We start from the raw sequence: 21,801 nt of genomic DNA on the forward strand, positions 1-21,801 counted from the left end.
AAAGTAAGAGACAGAAGAAATGTCTGTGAATGTAAATAAAGTATTTAAAATTAGATAGTTACCATGTTATGAATTCTTTCATGTCATTTTCACTCATTCCTTTGATAGCCCCGTAAATTTCAAAATGCTCCTGCAGTGTAATATCAGGCCAAAGTGGATTTGTCTGTGGACAGTATCCCATAAATTTCATAGAGTTATCCTTGTTATTTTCACCTAAAGAATAATCTCCCATCAGCACCTGTGGATATATCAGTCCTTATTTAATATTTTTACATAATGTTTGCAGTTAACATGCAGAAAAGGTGATTGTATATACAGTTAGATTAACTACATTTTACTACATGATCACTCTCTTGTATATCAGGAGCCCTTCAGGGATATCCCCCCTGTGGACATTCACAATATTCCCATGCGTATTCTGACATTATTTCTATATAAGGAGAAGCCTCTGTATCTCATCTTTAGTCTTCACTACAGCAGTTTCAGAACCAAGGTCAACATGCTTCTGGTTCATAATCCTTAATGCTGCTTTTGTTCAGTTCAACCACACATTTTTGTAGTATATGGACTTTTTCAGTTCATAGTTCTAAAAATATCTATGAACCCAAAAGAAGTGAAACACTGAAAATTAATATGCAAACACATTTTTGACAGTAGGTACACCACTCTTTGGTGATACTTTTTGGGTATCTATTTGAAGTCTAGGTATTCATGTGCCAGCTAGAAAGAAGTATCCCCTCCAGCGTCATTCTATTACTACAAATAATATCTAGGAAAAAATGCAACCTCAGCATGAAATAACACTTTTCATCCTATAAAAGGGACTACTGTCTGAGCAGTGAAACATGTTGTGGGTGAGAACTCTTGCAATGCTTAACATAATAAAACTGAGGAGGAACAGGGGACACAGAGGTTGGGTTGCAGCTGAATACCTGGCCTGAAGTTGGTTCTACTTCTCCCACCAATATATTAATCAGTGTGCTCTTCCCAGCTCCATTGGGGCCTAACAGTCCCATAACTTCCCCTAAAAAAGAAAAATAGAACATGCAAAATGTGCAGTTTTCTTTAACAGCATGATGCATTTTATCTTCTACAAAAATGCAGTATTTCAGTAATAACTAATTTAACACTGACCCTTTTTCACACAAAGAGAGACCTGATCTGTTGCAACCTTCTTTATTTTTCTCCCAAGAAGAAAATCTGTCTTTTCATCATAATCTTTATGCAAATTGCTGATCAAAATGGCAGGTTTCTAATAAACAAAAGATAACATAGAGCTTAATTCTGGATTAGTTTGATCACCTAATGCAAACAATATTATTTTTGAATGGGTGAAGCTTCTCCCACGTCTGTCCATGGTCATGTTTTCATGGAACACTAAACCATGGCTTAGTGCTACATGAACAAGCCTAAGCAAAGCCTCAAGTTCATATGCTCCCCACTCCCCTCTTCTCCTCTTGTGTAATCAGGACAATGATTTCACTAGCATTTACTTTCCATTCCCAGAATCTCAGCTTGTCCTGTGTTGACAAGGGATAGTGGTTTATTACAAACTGTGGCTGGTTAAACAAGGTTCATCATCATGATTTGAAACAACCTAGAGCTTATGATGACTCCTACATAAGTGGTCAGTCACATCACATGCTTTACAATAGGATCCTGTGCCATTAGGTTCACAGGGTTAATACGGAAGGGCAAGATTTACCTCCTCAGAGTTCTGGTAGGTTGTCATTTCTTTAACCCTCAACCTCTCAGCCAAAACATCTTCATCCTCATCCTCATCCTGTGACACATCTGGGAATTTCCTGGGCTTGAGTTTCACAGAGGTTCTGAAGTTAGAGAAATATATTTAAACTCTGCTCATGGGAACTCTAAACAGATTACTTCTATGTCATCAGCTCAGTAGGTTAGACCCGGTAAGATTGAAAGCTCCACACATGGAATCCTATTGATATTTTCTTATCCAGTGCATCATTGTGGCACAACTGGATAGACAATAGTTTTTATCCAATGCATCATTGTGGCACAACTAGCTAGACAAGTTGGAACAAGCCAAGCAAAGCCTCAAGTTCACATTGACTTTATCGTCAATAAGTACATTCCCACTCAACAGAAGAGGGTTCCCAAATGCTGAGATTCTGGAAATCATCTACTCAGTGGTAGTTGGTGTTTCCTTATTCAGTGCAATATTGTGGTAGAACTGGTTAGACAAATACTCAGAAACCAAGTGGGATATTTTCCCAGATACAAGAGTGTGACTGGATGGATGAGAAGGTGGGAACATTCATGCTACAATAGCTGTTAATATCCATTCATCCCCATTTCAATTTCTCACGTGCAGCTGTAGGAATGCTCAAGGGCACAACTCTTGGATCATGAACAGAAACACTGTGCCATTGTAAGGATCCTAGGGCAAACCTCTTGGACTGTGGTTGCTTCACAGGCATCCCTAAAAATAAATGATCACTTGAGCCCTCCCTTTTAGCCCTAAAGATCAGCAAGTGGTCACTTTTCCATGGACTCTTGTTGTATGTATTTATGAAGTGCATGCCTTGTTGGAGTTTATAGCTAGCTAATTCTGCCTTAGTCTATGTAGTAATTTCAATATTGATGTTTAAATTGTAAATACAGGCATACCAACCTGAAAAATGGGTCCTTTCTCATTGATTTGCCTCCACATTTCATCTCAAGATAGCGTAGAAGGAAGAGCCAAATGACACACTGCAAGTATGGCTAAAGAAAGGAAAGGGGAAAGTACATTAATTACAATAGATTGGCTCCTTTGCAAAGGTTTCCAGAAGCATATCTGTTGGCTTGCACATTGGTCCACTGGCATCCTACAAAGAGATGTTTAGAATGGGCATGCCAATTGTGCTAGCACAATATTTACAATCCATGGCATTCTGCCAACTGTGTAGTTACGAGATTATGGCTCTTGGATGAGACCAATTATCTGGATCCATTTCAGTCGGGTTTCAGGTCTGGTTTTGGCACAGAAACAGCCTTGGTCACCCTGTATGATGACCTTTGTCGGGAGAGAGACAGGGGGAGTGTGACTCTACTGATTCTCCTTGATCTCTCAGCAGCTTTCGATACCATCAACCGTGGTATCCTTCTGGGGAGACTGGCTGAGTTGGGAGTGGGAGGGACTGCATTGCAGTGGTTCTGCTCCTACTTGGCAGGTCGCCTCCAGAAGGTGGTGCTTGGGGAACATTACTCGGCACCCTGGACTCTCCAGTATGGGGTTCCACAGGGGTCAGTTCTGTCCCCCATGCTGTTCAACATCTACATGAAACCGTTGGGTGCGGTCATCCAGAGCTTTGGAGTGTGTTGCCATCAGTATGCTGATGACACGCAGCTCTATTTCTCCTTTTCATCCTCTTCAGGTGAGGCTGTCAATGTGCTGAACCGGTGCCTGGCTGCGACAATGGACTGCATGAGGGCTAATAAACTGAGGCTCAATCCAGACAAGACTGAGATGCTGTTAGTGGGTGGTTCTTCTGACCAGATGGTGGATGTCCAACCTGTCTTGGATGGGGTTGCACTCCCCCTGAAAGAGCAGGTTCATAGCTTGGGGGTTCTCCTAGAATCATCTCTGTTACTTGAGGCTCAGGTAGCCTCGGTGGCATGGAGTGCCTTCTACCAACTTCGGTTGGTGGCCCAGCTACGTCCCTATCTGGACAGGGATAACCTGGGTTCAGTTGGTAACCTCCAAATTAAATTACTGCAATGCACTCTATGTGGGGCTGCCTTTGAAGATGGTTCGGAAACTGCAGCTTGTGCAAAATGCAGCGGCCAGATTGGTAACAGGAACCAGACGGTCTGAACATAAAAAACTGATTCTGGCCTGCTTGCACTGGCTGCCTGTACGTTTCCGAGCTCGATTCAAGGTGCTGGTTTTGACCTATAAAGCCTTACACAGCTTGGGACCACAATACCTGATGGAACGCCTCTCCTGATACAAACCCACCCGTACACTGCGTTCAAGATCAAAGGCTCTCCTCCGGGTGCCTACTCCAAGGGAAGCTGGGAGGGTGGCAACAAGGGAGAGGGCCTTCTCAGTGGTGGCCCCCAAATTATGGAATGATTTCCCTGACGAGGTGCGCCTGGTGCCAACACTGTTATCTTTTGGGCACCAGGCCAAGACTTTCCTCTTCTCCCAGGCATTTTAACATGTGTTTTATACTGTTTAAATTTTTAAATTGTGTTTTAAATTGTTTTTATAAGATCTGTTTTAAATTGTATTTGTTTCAATGTTTTTAGTTGCTGTGAACCGCTCAGAGAGCTTTGGCTATGGGGCGGTATACAAGTATAATAAAATAAATAAATAAATAAATGGCACTGTCAGGCAGATAAATAAGTGCAAACTTTTATTACAAGAATGCAAGGTCTGTAGTTTTTAATGACAATCTGGTAGCTGATTTCTTGAAAGCATCAGTTCCCTCTCAGATTTGCCAGTTCTTCCCAAGAGACTATGAAGTTCCAATTCCATAAACCTATTTAGGTTGCTAGGGCATAAACATAGATTATTTATTATTATTATTATTTATTTAATTTGTATCCCTCCCTTCCTCCCAGCAGGAGCCTGTACTACTAAATCTGTACTACTAAAGCTAAAGCAGCGTCCTCTTCTTGGCAAGTGTTGGCAAGTCTTGTAGCTCGGCCCCACTTACCATGCAGAAAACGCTTACTAACTCCCCTATTATGACTGAACCAATCCTCAATTCTTGTTTGAAAGATTGTGCCAGTTGGTCACAGTTTTGGGGAGAAATGCTCTGATAACACAAGAATGAACTTTTCAGCTTTCTCATGGCTTCCTTCTGCATTCCTCATGCCCCAAATCTGGGGGCAAGTTCATTACTGCTTTTTAGTCTTTAACTCATCATTTCTGAAAAGTATTAAAATAATACAGAAAATGAAAGCCATTTTCAGCTGTATAGATCTGTACAATGTGCCTTTTCATTTTATGGAAAATTTCAGTAAATTCCAGTACCAGGTTCTGAGTCCATGTGAAAAGTCCACCGCATAAAATGACATTCTTAGACTGGTGGAGCATCTAGACTCTATGACTGTCCTAAGGGTATCCATCTGGAGAATATAATAGATTGCATTGCATAGCACCAATCTTTTAAAACTCAGATGCAAGAACATGATGGTCTCGTAAAATGACAAACAACAGTAATAGTCATAACATATAAAAATAACACCTTGTCATTACTTGTAAAAGTGTATCCAGATAGGCTATTTCTAAAATTCTTAAGGGAAAATATGGCACTTACTGCTACAGCAGAAACCAGTAATCTTTCTGTATTTCTTTCCATATTTCGACCAAGCTTCTGTGCTACCTAACAATATAATAAAATCTTATTTCAATAATTCTCATATTTTTACAGGTCATCCTAAATTAAATTATACTATTATAATTTAGAAAATGTTTTTAATATATCTACAATGCCTTTGAAAAGTGTACCCTTTATTAATGTATTTAAATTATTTCTTCCACAAACCTGCTTTGTGGAGGATTCATCAACAAGATAAAAGAATGTTATTATTGTCTTTGTTCACAAAATCCCAGAGCGAGAGAGAGCATTAAAATATAAGAAGACAATATATTTAATTTAAATACAGCTTGAATAAAAATATACTGACAACATAACTGGATCAACCAGGTGTGGAACACAGTTTAGTCAAATGAATATCCATGCTTTCACCTGGCGTCAAAACTCCATCAATCTTGGTGCTGCTTGCACCAGAGGGGGAGGGGCATTCAGAATCAGAGTGCCACTATTGAGAATGCCCTCGCATGTCTTGCCGTATAATGAATCTCAGAAAACTATGATACTGTAAGAAGGGCATCCTGTTACTAATTAGTGGAGGGAGTACCCTATCAGGTTTGATTGTTTGGAATTATCCAACCTATTTTTTTATTTGGGTGGTTGGGGAAAATAGTTTGGTTTGTGAAAACAGATGGGGGCCGACAAGGCTGGAGGAGATTATGAAGCATTCAGCCTGTAAGCACCTTGAAAACAATGCAGTGATTACTAAAAGCCAACATGGATTTACCAAGAACAAATCCTGCCAGGCTAATCTTATCTCATTTTATGATTGGGTAACCTCCCTTGTAGACTGTCGGAATGCTGTGGATATAATATGTCTCGACTTCAGCAAAGCTTTTGATAAAGTGCCCCATGACATTCTTATTAGCAAGCTAGCTAAATGTAGGCTGGATGGAACAACTATCAGGTGGATCCACAGTTGGCTGCAGAATCATAATCAAAGAGTACTCATCAATGGTTCCTTTTCAAACTGGGGGAGGCAACGAGTGGGGTACTGCAGGGTTCAGTCCTGGGCCCAGTGCTCTTCAACATTTGTATTAATGACTTGGATGAGAAGGTGCAGGGAATGCTTATCAAATTTGCACATGATACAAAATTGGGAGGGATAGCTAATATCGTGGAAGACAGAAACAAAATTCAAAGGGATCTTGACAGACTGGAGCATTGGGCTGAACACAATAGAATGAAATTTAACAGGGATAAGTGCAAAATTCTACACCTAGGAAAAAGAAACCAAATGCACAGTTATAAGATGGGGGAATCTTGGCTCAGCAATACTACATGCGAGAAGGATCTTGGAATTGTTGTTGATCACAAGCTGAATATGAGCCAACGGTGCAATGTGGCTGCAAAAAAAGCAAATGTTATTATAGGCTGCATTGACAAAAGTATAGTTTCCAAATCATGTGAAGTATCCCCTCTATTCAACACTGATTAGGCCTCACCTTGAGTACTGCATCCAGTTATGGACACCATACTTTAAGAAGGATGCAGACAAACTGGTTCAGAGGAGGGTAACAAGGATGATCAAGGGACTGGAAACAAAACCCTATGAGGAGAAACTAAAAGAACCAGGTGTGTTTAGCCTTGAGAAGGAAGACTGAGGAGAGATATGATAGCACTCTTCAAGTACTTGAAAGGTTGCCTCACAGAGGGCCAGAGTGAAGGACACAGAACAATGGGCTCAAGTTACAGGAAGGCAGATTTCAACTGAACATCAGGAAAAATGTCCTGTTAGAGTGGTACGACAATGAAACGAATGAACTAGGGAGATGGTGGGCTCTCCAACACTGGAGGCATTCAAGAGGCAGCTGGACAGCCACCTGTCAGGTATGCTTTAATTTGGATTCCTGCATTGAGCAGGGGGTTGGACCTGATGGTCTTATAGGACAGAATCACTATTCTGTGATTCTATAAAATGTATTGCTTTCTGCACATAAGAGTTCTCCAACTATATACAAAATTTATTAAATGTTCAGTTCACTGCAAACTTACCTCTGTCAGAGAAATCAGACACCCAATAAGAGGATAGATTGGAATGAAGACAGAAAAACAAGTGTGAATTATGATCGCTATTGTGTACCATTGAATAAAAGCTACATCAGTAACAATAACACAAATCAAGGCTACCTGAAAGAGAAAAGAAATAAAGTTAATTACAATAAAATTAGAGCACTTTTGGTTTATTTTTATCCACCTTTTTAAAATGTTATAGATTTTTTTTTTCTTGTTAAGAAAGGTAAACATAGCCTCAGGAATAAATAGTACCCAATTTACATCTAAGAAACAAGACATTAATCCTGCAAAGTTTGCTTTCATGCTCACACACTTGTCATTGGTGTGTTTTATAGGGATACACACAGAGAGAGAGAGAGAGAGAGAGAGACAGCAAGATGTTTAGTGGAAGCTAAGTGCTTGCAGGACTGAAACACAACCCAAATGCAGAAAAATATGACCGAGTCAAAATTTCTTAAATATAAAAATCAATGAATTAGAAATACTGAATTGTATTAACTAGGAAAGACAAATTAAGTACTGCACTTTTACTTACTATTGAAAAAATTAATGACCAAAATTCTTTGGTGTTTTGTATTGTTTTAAAGGTGAAAGAGACGACATAATGGAACAGAATTACTGATGGTGCATAGCCAATAAGGCAAAAAACCTGCAGGGGGGGAAATTAAGTTTCTTTGAGTTATTCATAGCATACTCTGATTAACACAACACACAATCTATCCCTTACAGGGCTCAGTGCAGCCCTTTCTGCCCATACATGTACCCAGTGGTCCCTTTCTCTACAGAGTTTAGTGTGCAGGCTTTTCGTGGTCATAGCCTGCGTGCAGACTTCAGGAAGACTGGGGATATTGGATCTCTGTATGGGAGCCACACACGGGCCTCTTGTGGGTGGTAATGGCATGGGATGTAGCAGAGAACAGTATTATGCACATCTGCAAGGAGGTGGGGGAAGAGATAGAGCTATAGAGCTCTACTTGTTTTTTGTTAGGTGAAAGCTTGTGCTTAATTAGGGCTGCCTGTAAAGAATAAGGGGTTATATCTAATGTTAGTCATACTCAGAGCAGATCCAATGAAATTGGTGGACTCAGCTAACAAGTCCACTGATTTAAATGGGTTTATTCTGACTAGTGGCCAGTGGAAGCCAATTTCCAGCTGTACTTTTACTCCCTTCCAGATACAGCTTGAGACACTGGCCTTCAGATACAAATGCCTAAATGGCTTCAACTCTGACACTACAAAGAGTATCTCTTTTTTAGATTCCACTGTAAAATTAAAGGCCAATTTAAAAAAGACACTAATACATCAGTACACCACAATTGCACAAAAAACATTTTTGGAGGTTGACCCTTAATTGTAGCACCCTCTTCCCATACATATTAATTAACAAAAGTCGTTTTTGTAAAAAAAAAATAAAAAATTACCCTGCAGTTGTAACACTGTTTTTTATATGAAGATATATAAGGAAATAAAAAAGAACCCCTTAACTGTTATATATTGTTGAAGCTCTTCAGTTTCTCCTGTGTGCTCTGTTCATTCACTTTGCAACAGCCTAGTCCTACGCTGATTTAAAAGCCAAGAGATTGATGGTTCTTTTGGTTAAATGCAGAGCAGAAAAACGTAATTGTCCTACAGTATTTTATGTATTATGTTCAAAACATACTTCACAACTGCAATGTGTAAAATGGCAGGCGATGCCATTACATAGACTCTTTCTGTTTTATGTTAACTCTGCTGCTCTGTTGGTTTTAATAATTATGTGGCTTGTGTTTTGCTGTTTTATCCTGTGTAAGATGGTCCGGGAGCCTACAGTCTGAATAACAGGTTATTTTATTTTTTGTAATAAATAAAATAAAAGCAGTGCTTTGGGAAGCAATCCTAACTGGGGTAGGTGATAAAGGATTCCCTTCCACATCCACAGCCCTGCTGGCCTGGGCAGCTAATTTTTAATTTTTTTTGAGGCTTGTGCAGCACAAAGGCCTGGATCAGGTTCCTCCAAGTGAACCAGACTGACTTGGGATCCAGAGGGTTGTATTTAACTAAATCTCACAGTAGAACCACTAAAATGAATAAACCTAAGTTAGGCATGCCTATTAACCTCCATGAGGTCTACTCAGAGTAGGACTAGAACTGAATACCATCCAGTGGATCCATTGCTGCCCCTACTCTGACACTGAAGTGCTCTGGGGATTTCTGCTAGCTGTACCTTGATAACAGCCTGTGCCTTAGGCAGGTACAGATTGGGTTTCCATAGTGCCAGAACTCCTTCCTGCCATAGGGAAATTTCCTCTGAATCCTAACCCCCACCAGAATTGACGGTTAGGATTTCTCTGTTAGTGCACAGCCACTTTACTTTAAAAAGAAACAGGATGCATTCCTCATACACTCGGAGATCTAACGTTGAACTGAATTCCAGAGAATGATAGTGCTAGCAACTCACACCAACGTGTTAATAAGACATTCCCAAAAAGGCAAAAACAGGGCCAATGTTTTATCAGTGAGGGGCACTAGAAAATATGGGCAGGTGGAATGTATCAAAAGCAAGATCTGTTTTTCTGTTGTTGAAGGGAAGCCAGGAACAAAAAAAAACAAATAAAATGAAACTTACCACAGCAAGAAGCTCCTCAGGAAAAAAAATAATTCCATGGTGAACTATAAACAAGATTCCTACCATCAGAAGGAGAATAATGTAATATAAAATAATGTCAATTAGTGCTTGTCCACACCAGTAAGCAGATGGAAAAAGACCTGATATTTTGAGTTGAGTGTAGGCTTTGATCTGCAAAGGTACCAAAAATAAATGAAAATACATGTCAAATACTGTGAATGGCAGCAAATCTAACAATTGTACTTATAACATAGCCCTGATTTTGCTGTCTCTGCTCTTCACCTAGTTTGCAAACTTCTACATAAAATGATCTGGGACGAACTTTTAAAAAATACAACACTAAGTGGACTTCACCACCAACAGATCTGTAGGACTAGAACATAAAATCAAGACTCCATCTAGTTAAACTGAAACAGGACACCCCAGGCATCCTTAACTGATAAAAGAATCCAGATGTAAGAAGAACATATATTAAGAAACAAAATTATGATGATCTACAAGAAGAGTGCAGCTCAAAGAAAAATACAGCAACAGCAGAGAGTCCTGTACACCAAGGAGTACTTACCTACTAAAATATCTTGACTGGAAACAGGGATACTCCTGCACATGAGTGGGTAGGGCTAAGGGTGCAGTCCAGCAGCTCAGCTGTGTGGTTTGGCAGATAATAGTTGGGCCCACACAATCCAGACTCAAATGTGCCACAAGGAAAAAGCAGGAGCTAAAGTGCATGCAAGCAGATAGCTCTGGATGACAAAAGCAGGGAGGCAAGCCACAGGCTACAAGGCAAATCAAATGCATAACACAGACACACACACACATATATGCACTATATTTTATTTATACAATTTAGAGGACATTAGTCCCATTTTACAGTGAATTCTAAGGCACAAGTGCCTAGCCCAAGATCAGTCACTAAAACCATGGCAGAGAATCTTAAACTTTCACAATGAGCATATGCAGTGCTTTCCTCTCACCACTGAGCGACTGCAGCCTCCCTCCCAGAATTAAGGTTTCTTAATCATGATTATTAGTGTATCACACAGCCTTAACATGCTGCAGTTTTTACTGCATTTTTACTATGGTTTTAAAGCTTTTAAAGAGTTTTCATCCTATGTGGCTGGCAGCACAACACAGCGTCAATAGGCCATTGTCTGCATAGTCTTAGTTAGATAACAGAGATCTGGATAATATTGAGGTCAAATGAAATTAGAAGTTATTATTTTTAAAATACAGGATAAATGTAAGCAGTATCTAATCCGATTATATTCTCACATTTGGACTCTCAGTGCAATTGTATACATGCGTTCTTGTTGTTGTTATGTGCCTCCAAGTCAACCACGACTTATGGCGACCCTATGAATCAGAGACCTCCAAGAGCATCTGTCGTGAACCACCCTGTTCAGATCTTGTAAGTTCAGGTCTGTGGCTTCCTTTATGGAATCAATCCATCTCTTGTTTGGCCTTCCGCTTTTTCTACTCCCTTCTGTTTTTTCCAGTATTATTGTGTTTTCTAGTGAATCATGTCTTCTCATGATGTGTCCAAAGTAGGATAATCTCAGTTTCATCATTTTAGCTTCTAGTGATAGTTCTGGTTTAATTTGTTCTAACATCCAATTATTTGTCTTTTTTGCACTCCATGGTATGCACAAAGCTCTCCTCCAACACCACATTTCAAATGAGTGGATTTTTCTCTTATCTGCTTTTTTCACTGTCCAACTTTCACATCCATACATAGAGATTGGGAATACCATGGTCTGAATGATCTGGACTTTGGTGTTCAGTGATACATCTTTGCATTTGAGGACCTTTTCTAGTTCTCTCATAGCTGCCCTCCCCAGTCCTACCCTTCTTCTGATTTCTTGACTATTGTCTCCATTTCGGTTAATGACTGTGCTGAGGTATTGATAAACCTTCACGAGTTCAATGTTCTTGTTGTCAACTTTAACAGTAGCCTCTTGTCCAGAGTATAGGTTGCGCATCAGGACAATCAGATGCTGTGGCACCTCCATTTCAGTTGGAAATCTGGCATTTCTCGGTCCATATATGGCAAGGACCTTGTTGTACAATCTTGAGTATTACTTTACTTGCATGGGATATTAAGGCAATAGTTGGATAATTACTGCATTCCCTGGGTTCCCCTTTCTTTGGAATTGGAATGTATATGGAATGCTTCCAGTCTGTGGGCCATTATTTTATTGTCCATATTTGTTGACAAATTTTTATCAAAATTTGGATAGATTCAGTCTCAGTTGCTTGTAGCATCTCTATTGGTATGCCATCTATTCCTGGTGATTTGTTTCTTCCAAGAATTTTAAGAGCAGCTTTCACCTCACATTCTAAAATTTCTGGTTCTTCATCATACGGTTCCTCTGTGAAAATCTGTCATGCTGGCATCTCTTTTATAGAGTTCTTCAGTGTATTGCTTCCATCTTCCTTTTATTTCATCTCTGTCAGTCAGGTTTACATTTCCCTTTAATTTCTCTAACCTTTTGGAATAGGACTCGTGTTCTACCCTTTTTGTTGTCCTCTTCTATTTCTGTACAATAATGATTGTATGTATACAATAACTATTGTAACAGTTCTCTTTGTTCCTACGTACTAGTTGCTGTATTGTTGCATTTAGGGTTCTAACTGTGTTTCCATCTCCTTTTGCTTTCCTTCTCTCTTTAACCATTTTAAGGGTTTTGTCAGTCATCCATTGAAGTCCTTCTCTTTGCATTCTTCCCTGATAATGTCTCTGACTTCAGTCCATAGTGTTGACCCATAGGCATGACTGCCTTGTGTTTCCATCAAGACTAAAGCAAAGAAGAGCAGAGCAGGGGTTAAGCTGCTTGCAGAGCCCTGCAGAGCCTTGGCGCGGCTGTCAAGGTCAGCACCTGGTGCTGCCAAGGCAACCAAGAGAGATAAAGGCTGGACAGCTCTGCCAGCTGAGTGTGTGGGAAAAGTCTATGGAGGAAAGCGGAGCTGGTGTTTTGTATCTGTCTGAGGCTTGTGTTTTATCTACAAGTAAAAGACTCTTAAAACTTTCTGCACTTGTCTCTGTTCTCTGGTTATTCTTACCGGCTAACACCGGAACTGGGCACGCGCTTATTCACACGAACGACAGGGGTTATGGGCCCAGATTGCCCAGATTGCCCAGTGTAAACCAGTTAAAACCAGTAGAACCATTGCAGTGGTGAAGACTGGAGCCCCGGCTTAGGGGCTGAAAGATGCAAGCGAGCTGAGAGAAGCTGAGGAGAGTGGCCGAGTGTGGAAGAGGTGCTGAACATGGCATTGTTGGCAGCAGGCATGCCTCTTGAGCGGCTAACAGACAAGAATTATTCCAGCTGGAGACTTTGTATGCAGGCTTTTCTGATCAAAGAGGACCTCTGGGAGGTTATAGAGAGAGCACCCCCATCGGCTCCACAACTGGCGTGGACGCAGAGAGACGAGAAGGCGAGAGCGTATATTATTCTTGTGTTATCTGATTCACAGTTGCTGTATGCAAAGGACCAGAACACAGCAAAAGAGGTATGGGAAACTTTGAACAGAATTCATGTATGCCAGACAGCGAGCAGTAAAATATATCTGGCACGTCAATTATATAAGATGAGACTAGTTGAAGGGAAAACTATGTCTGAGCATCTTATGGAATTTCAGAGACTGTTTGCGGAATTGGAAGAGAGAGAAATAATTCACAGCCAATTGCAAAAAGTATATCTTATCTTGTCATCTTTGGACGAAACGTGGGACCCTCTTGTCACTTCGATCGAGGCGATGGATGACACAGTGTTAACAGAGAATTATATTGGCGGAAAACTGCTTCAGGAGTACCAGAGACGGCAGGAATGCAAAGAGAAGAACGTGGCTGAGCGAAGTGAAAGTAAACAGAAGTTGTTCAAAGGCAGAGTCAATGGACTAAAAGTGTGTTATTGTTGCAACTCGACGGATCATCTACTCAGAGACTGTGCAGTGAAGCGTGGAGGAAAACGCTGGAAGCAATCAAGTGTGCAGTTAATTAGCACAAAAGCCCATAAATCAGAGCCAACTGACTGGATTTGTGATTCGGGGGCGTCTCATTGTCTTGTAAAAGATTTACAAATGTTTCATACATCGAGGCCAGTGAAGGAGACGGTGATCTTAGCAGATGGATCTAGACGTGAGGTGAAGGCAAAAGGGACAGTCCGTTTATGTAAGCTTAAGACAATTATTACTGACGTGTTGTTTGTACCAGATCTTGATTGTAACATATTGTCAGTGAAAAAGCTAAATGAAATGAATTACACCATGATATTTGAGAAGGGGAGGTGTAACATTGTAAAGGGAAACAGAGTGTGTATGCAAGGGATTTTACAAGACTCTCTGTTCTATGTGCAATGCAAAAATGCAGAATGTGCTACGCTGAAAGCTAATAGCAAAACACATGAGGACTGTGTACATGACTGGCACAGGAGGTTGGGGCACATTCAAAATGAAGTAATAGAGAATACCCCAAAGCATAGTGAGGACATGAAAATAAAAGAATGTGGTGAATATCATGAATGTGATGCATGTAGCCAGGCAAAATCTACAATTGCTAACGTTAACAAGGAAGCAGACAGCACTACAGATGCAGCATATCAGTTAATTCATGTAGACCTGGCAGGACCATTTGAAAAGTCGCAAGGAGGTGCGAAGTACTTTATGGTCATTGTGGACGATTACACGAGGTTTTGTAATGTGTATCTGCTTAAAAGGAAAAGTGAAGCAGAAGGGAAACTTAAGCTGTTCATCAAGAAAATAGAGACGCAACATGGTGTGACAATTAGGCACATAAGAAGCGATCAGGGAGGAGAGTTCATGAGTAAAGCACTGAGAGATTACTTAGAAGAGAAGGGCATAGGACTTCCGGGAAGGGTGACTTAGCCTGTGCCTGCTTTTGAGACGGGCTCCTGCCTCAAAAGAAGCTTATTCAGATATATCAGTCAGTTTTTTCTTTTTTTTTTGACTGATTAAACTTCTCCCGGGTAGGGAGAAACGAAGAGATTAACCTCAAAGCCTATTTTTGTTGGGACGACCAGATCTCATTAATTTATGGGACGAGGTCCAGCCGACGAAGGTGGGACGGATTTTCAACAGCAAGCTCTATCTGTTAAAGCGAACGTTCATCTTATCTTCTAAGAGAGAACGCACTAACAGGCAAGCACCCTTCTTTCTATATTTTTCTTTTACTTGACTTAAATTGTTGCTGTTTAAAAGAGATTTGCCAGATTGATCAGTTTTTGACATCTCACTGGGGAGCCATAACTTCTCTCTGCTACGCACTAATTAATAGCTTATCTCTGTTTTTGTTGCAAAAAGCTGTCCTGGATTTGCATTCTAAAGATATACACAGAAGAGGGATTTCTATTCCAGATTTTTATTTTGAAAAATATTATACTGTTTTGAGACTACTCTCTTTTTGGTCTATTTTATTTTGACGAATCTGTTTCTTGACGATTGCCATTAATTGTTTCGATCCTGGGAACTGCATTTTGTTTATTTAACTATTGGAGAGATAAGGCTGTCTGCTCTGTTTATACTGTGATGTCACCAAGTTTGGAGTATTAACCCAATTGTTGCTGAAATAAGAAGTGGTTTTCCTATATTTTTCTTTTAAAATGGCAATTAAGAAAGTGGCTGAAAATCTGGAAATAACTATGTTTCAGAAAATAATGGATGAGATTGAGATAACGAAAATTGAATTGAGTAAAATGAAGCAGGAGATTAAAGATATAAGGGTCCCTGTGAGAGAGGTGACCCTGGAAGGGGTCCCTGTGAGAGAGGAGACCCCGGAGATTGGAACAGGGGTCCCTGTGAGAGAGGAGACCCTGGAGACTGGAATAGGGGTCCCTGTGAGAGAGGAGATCCCGGAGATTGGAACCAACGTGGAACAGGAACAAGATTTGGAGTCTATGGACTTTAGAAATAAAATCTATTGTTTGGAACTCAATGTTATCTCTGAAGAAATGAATGAAGATTCTAGAGATAAAGTTATCAATGGCATGGATAATCTTCTGGACTGGAATGATGTGATGGAGCCCAATATAGAGAAAATCTATGGAATTAACTGCAGCCATGTGACAATGGAAAAACTTTTAAGAGATGACCCAGTGTATTTTGAAAAAAAGAACAGAGATATGATTTTACAGCAGTATTTCAGCAACCTATTCAGAATGGATGGCAAGAAAATATTTGGGATAGAGGTAATTCCCATCAGACTCTTACTATATGACTATGGCTTTGACAGCAAGATTATTATGGAATACTGATAATGGAAGATTGGATATTGAAATTACTGGACTTAACAAGACTACTGAAGATGGAAGATGGAAAATGGAACTAATAGAGATAATAGAACAATGGCTACTGAAATTATTGAACCTAACAGATTCTGATGTGATGGATTAATTGAAATGTTTATTTTGACTATGGTTATGACAATAAGATTATCATAATTAGTAATGAGATGGATTAATCGATATGCTTATCTGGAAAAAAAAATTGATAGATATATTTCTTAAAGAATTGAAACCTCTCTTTGACTTTTTGTGGAAAGAATAAAGTAATGTTTATGAGATTTGATGATTAAGTAAGATAACTACTGGAGGAAAGTGATTTTATAATATGACTTAAGAGACAGGATTGTTATATATTATAGACTTATAACTGATTTGATCTTTGACAAATGGGAAGTCAATATTTTACTCTTTATTTTTTATTTTTGTTTTTTTTTTTTCTTTTTTTCTTTTTGTTTAACTATTTTTGATTTTGTTTTTTGTCTTTGAATGTTTTATGATTTTGTCTTGTATGTTTTATGAAAATCTGAATAAAAATTATTGAAAAAAAAAAAAAGAAGAGAAGGGCATAGAACAGCAATTTACAGCCCCGTTTTCCCCATTCCAGAACGGGACAGCGGAACGCAAAAACCGGACGTTGCTGGAAGCCACAAAAGCTATGCTAATAGACTCAGAAATGTCTAATGCATTTTGGGGAGAATGCATGATGTATGCAGCATATATTCAGAATAGGGTGCTGCAGAGAGCCATTGGAATGTCGGCATATGAGAAGCTAACAGGCAAAAAGCCGAGGCTGGCTCACATCAAGAGATTTGGAGCTAAGTGCTGGGTTAATGTTCCTAAAAGCAAAAGGCATGGGAAGCTGGCTCCAAATGCACTACAGGGAAATGTGCTCGGTTTTCAAAATGCGTTTTACAGGGTGTGGGTTCCCAGTGAAAAACAGGTGGTTTTGAGTCGAAGCATAAAGGTATCAGACTCAGAGTGGAACAATGTTGTTACTTTGAACGGTTCATCCAATGCACCCACATTGCCAGGAGGAGCACAGGCAGTAAAAACAGAAGAAGCGCAACCTTTGAGACGTTCAGAAAGGGCAAATTTAGGTGTGCCGCCAGACAGATTTAGGATTGCCACAGTAAAGAGCAATGAGCCATGCACACACAGAGTACTGGATGAGGACACATTATACTTAGAGTGTGTGAAACCTAAAGTGTAAAGTCTGTGAAATGAACGTGTTACTGAAATGAAATGTATGATACAATGTACTGTGGAAATGTAATCTGTGAAATGTAAATGTAACTGGAAACTGAAATGTAACTGTTATATTTGAAATGTATTGCTAAATCATGTGTAGTCTTAATGGAAAGGTGGGAGCTGTTGACCCATAGGCATGACTGCCTTGTGTTTCCATCAAGACTAAAGCAAAGAAGAGCAGAGCAGGGGTTAAGCTGCTTGCAGAGCCTTGCAGAGCCTTGTCGCAGCTGTCAAGGTCAGCACCTGGTGCTGCCAAGGCAACCAAGAGAGATAAAGGCTGGACAGCTCTGCCAGCCAAGTGTGGGGGAAAAGTCTATGGAGGAAAGCGGAGCTGGTGTTTTGTATCTGTCTGAGGCCTGTGTTTTATCTACAAGTAAAAGACTCTTAAAACTTTCTGCACTTGTCTCTGTTCTCTGGTTATTCTTACCGGCTAACACCGGAACTGGGCACGCGCTTATTCACACGAACGACACATAGTTCTTCTGGTTCTCTGTCAACTAGGTTTAAAGCCTCAAATCGGTTCCTTATTTCATCTTTATATTCTTCTAGGATGTTATTTAAATTGTATTTTGGCATTATGATTGCTTTGTTCTTCTTCTTTAGCTTTACTCTGATTTTCGATATGACCAGTTCATGATCTGTACCACAGTGTGCTCCTGGTCTTGTTTTCACAGAAAGAATGGAACTTCTCCATCTTCTGTTACCAATTATATAATCAATTTGATTCCTATACTGACCATTTGGTGATGTCCACGTGTACAGTCATCTTTTCGGTTGTTCAAAAAATGTGTTTGCAAAAAAACAAATTATTGGCTTCACAGAATTCAGTAAGTCGTTCTCCTGCTTCATTTCTATCTCCTAAGCCCCATTTTCCCACAATTCCTAGTTCTTCTCTGTTCCCTACTTTTGCATTTCAGTACCCCATGATTATCAGCATATCTTGTTTTGGTGTGTGATCAATTTCTTCCTGTACTTCTGCATAAAATCTCTTCAATTCCTCTTCTTCTGCGTTTGCCGTTGGAGCATAGACTATATTAATAGGTTTCCCGTTTAATCTCATTGATATAACTCGCTCAGACCTTGTGTTATAGCTCCTAATTGCTTTTGCTACATCACGTCTCACTATTAAAGCAACCCAGTTTCTTCTTAATTTCTCATTTCCTGCATAAAATATTTTGTAGTTGCCTGATTGAAATTGTCCCATTCCCGTCCATTTTAATTCACTCACACCAAGTATTTTAATGTTGCTACGTTCCATTTCTTGCTTGACAATATCTGACTTTCCCTGGTTCATGCTTCTCACATTCCATGTTCCTATTGTGTGCGTTGTACAACTCCGGACTCTCCTTTCGCATCTATGTGCATCAGCCTCTGGGCTTCCTTTCGGCTTTGACCCAGCTGTGTTATTAGTCACAGCGCTACTCGTACTTGTCCTTTGTTCTTCCCCAGTAACTCGGTAAGTGTCTTCTTACCTGGAGGTCTCATCTTCCAGTACTATCTTGTGTTGCATTTTGGATACTCTGTTAACATTTGTGGAAACGACAGCAGAAGACTTCTCACAGTGTGCAATGACACAATATATCGGGAATGGAGTTACACTACAATAAACATGGTGTGTAAAGAAGATACAGGCTGCAGCATATATTTTACTGAACCATTAAAAAAAGGCCTATGCAAAGTCTTGTACAAGAGCTTGCATGGACTGAAATCAGGATATAAAATCAATTTAACAAAGTCTGAATGGATAGGTCTGAACATAAACAAGAAGGTTAAGGATCGAATAATGACACATTATTGGAAAGACTTCCCAATAAGTTATTTAGATGCATATATATACTGCAAGTACCATGGACTGTGAAAGAGACATTGGGTGTTAGAACAAATTAAACTAGAACTATCACTAGAAGCTAAAATGATGAAACTGAGGTTATCATACTTTGGACACATCATGAGAAGACATGATTCACTAGAAAAGACAATAATACTGGGAAAAACAGAAGGGAGTAGAAAAAGAGGAAGACCAGACAAGATGGATTGATTCCATAAAGGAAGCCACAGACCTGAACCTAAATAATCCGAACAAGGTGGTTGATAACGGATGCTATTGGAGGTCACTGATTCAAAGGGTTGCCATAAGTCGTAATCGACTTGAAGGCACATAACAACAATATACTGCAAGATTTAGGAAAGGTAGCTAAGCACAATCATTATAAATTAATGACAGAGATAAAATTGAATTGGATCATTGGACTAGTATGAACATCACATGGATGGGTAAAATGGCAGCAGTGAAAATAATGTTACTTCCAAAAATACTGTTTTTTATTCTTAAATCTTCCACTAGGACAAAAAAAATCATGACCTCCTGGCAAAAGGTTTTAATGGCGTATGTCTGGGGAAAGGAAAAGCCTAGAGTGGCTGTTAAAACTTTAACAAACACAATTTACCAAAAATGGGGGATTGGTGTTCCCCTCTATAATTAAATATTATGGGCCAGCCATGTTAATAAATTTAGTATCATGGTGTCATCAATGCATGCTAACCATATTAGAGAAAATCAACTTATCAATAGAATTAAAAAACACTTTGTGGTACTGTTTATTATTTGATAAGGAACATTATTAAAACAAATCCTTGCATGAAAACTCTGTTGATAGTCTGGACTAAATATAAAAAGAAACTGAGCCTATGACTTTCAGCTGTCATGCCATTTTCTTTGAATGAAGAAATACAATATAATATGCTGGGTAATATTAATTTATGGAAAGCACACAGTCTTATATGATTAAGGAAGCTATTCAAGGAAGGGATGATTAAACAAAGTTTAGCAACGAAATGGGGGATGCACAAACACCATTTTGTGAATACTTACAGTTAAGGAATATGGCTTATACTTTTGTCATAAGACATGGGCATCCACAAGAACTAAAGGAATTTGAGACTGATTTTGAAGGAAAATACTACAAAACCGCTTAGTAAAGTGAAGCTATTTTGAATATAGGTGGCCATCAAAACTTATCAAAACAGCTTTGAGAGAGACCTGGGACAGGAAATCTCATCATATCAATGGAAACGGTTATGGCAGAACATTCCCCAGCAAACTGTTGGAAATGGTTATTGCAGAATGTTCCCCCAGCAAATTGTTAGTAAGAGACTCAGGGAAAGCTTTTATTTGTTTCTGCTCTGTTGGTATTTATCACTACTGCATCTCAGCCGTATTTATAGTACAGTTAGCAATTGATGTTAGAGATGCAAAGCAACTAATGCTGAGATGTATCATATTTTGTGGGTTTGTTCCAAGATTAAGAAATTTGGGGTTAAAACAATAAGTGAAATTGAAATAATAACAGGATACAGACTGCCAATGGACCCTCTTAATTATGTTACGAGGTTACATTAAAGTTAAAATGTTAGCAGTGGATAGAGAACTAACTGTTGCCAGAATAATTATTTGTCATAATTGGAAGAAGATGAGAACACCAACTTTGTAAGAAAGGATTATTAAAATATGGGATATTGTTGCATGGTTAAGTTAAAGAACGTGGTAAGATTTAGAGAAGATAGACATTCTTACCAATTTTTTGTGGAAAAATTGAGTGTTTTCATTATTTACTTGTGTCACGATACAAAATAATGCAGACCCACATAATTACTGGGAACGTTATGATATCTGTATACCCTGTTTGATTTATGTAACAGGGGTTTTGGAGAGGGTACAGCTGGGTATTTGTTTTATGTATGTGGACATATATATCAGATTGACTGTCAGTAGCATATTTACTTTTTTAACTTTTATTACCCATCACTCTTCCATCAACAATAAAGACACTTAATTTGCATTTAGTACTCATGCTTTTAGAAGGAAACTTCAAAGAAAAAGAATCAGCAAGTATATTTAAATACATTCATTTTTATGCTAGTTTCTTTATGAGCCTCACTGAGGCAAACAATTATGTGATCAACAAATCATAGATTATTAGGTCTACCTAAGCATATACAGAGAACAGATGTTTGCTTTGAAGTTTTTTTTAATGATGTCTACTCTCTGAATGCCTTAAAAGAAATGAATGCCTTAAAAGAAATGGGGGTGTCACAGCATCTGATTGTTCTGATGCACAACCTTTACTCTGGACAAGAGGCTACTGTAAAAACAGAATATGGAGAAACCGATTGGTTCCCAACAGGAAAGGGTGTGAGACAGGGGTGTATTTTATCACCCTACTTGTTTAATCTGTACACAGAACATATCATACGGAAAGTGAGATTGGATCAAGATGGAGGTGTGAAAACTGGAGGG

The 21,801-nt window shown here is 39.2% G+C and overlaps 1 protein-coding gene across 8 annotated transcripts in view; it reads right to left on the reverse strand.

Annotated features, from left to right (window-relative positions):
• The window catches only part of LOC133379761 (cholesterol transporter ABCA5-like), a 139,649-nt gene that overhangs the window by 39,983 nt on the left and 77,865 nt on the right, over positions 1-21,801 (reverse strand). For 7 of the 8 annotated variants that reach the window (XM_061615637.1, XM_061615635.1, XM_061615636.1 and 4 more), the window contains 9 exons: positions 9,958-10,128; positions 7,888-8,001; positions 7,332-7,466; positions 5,280-5,345; positions 2,642-2,733; positions 1,706-1,829; positions 1,135-1,252; positions 933-1,024; positions 63-238 (listed from right to left, as the gene is read on the reverse strand). In XM_061615637.1, the coding sequence (XP_061471621.1) occupies positions 63-238; positions 933-1,024; positions 1,135-1,252; positions 1,706-1,829; positions 2,642-2,733; positions 5,280-5,345; positions 7,332-7,466; positions 7,888-8,001; positions 9,958-10,128 (1,088 nt within the window). The remainder of the gene's footprint in view (positions 1-62; positions 239-932; positions 1,025-1,134; positions 1,253-1,705; positions 1,830-2,641; positions 2,734-5,279; positions 5,346-7,331; positions 7,467-7,887; positions 8,002-9,957; positions 10,129-21,801) is intronic. The other variant, XM_061615642.1, reaches the window with a different exon arrangement.

The sequence above is a fragment of the Rhineura floridana genome, chromosome 3 (genome assembly GCF_030035675.1).
Source record: "Rhineura floridana isolate rRhiFlo1 chromosome 3, rRhiFlo1.hap2, whole genome shotgun sequence".
In the NCBI taxonomy this organism is placed as follows: Eukaryota; Metazoa; Chordata; class Lepidosauria; order Squamata; family Rhineuridae; genus Rhineura; species Rhineura floridana.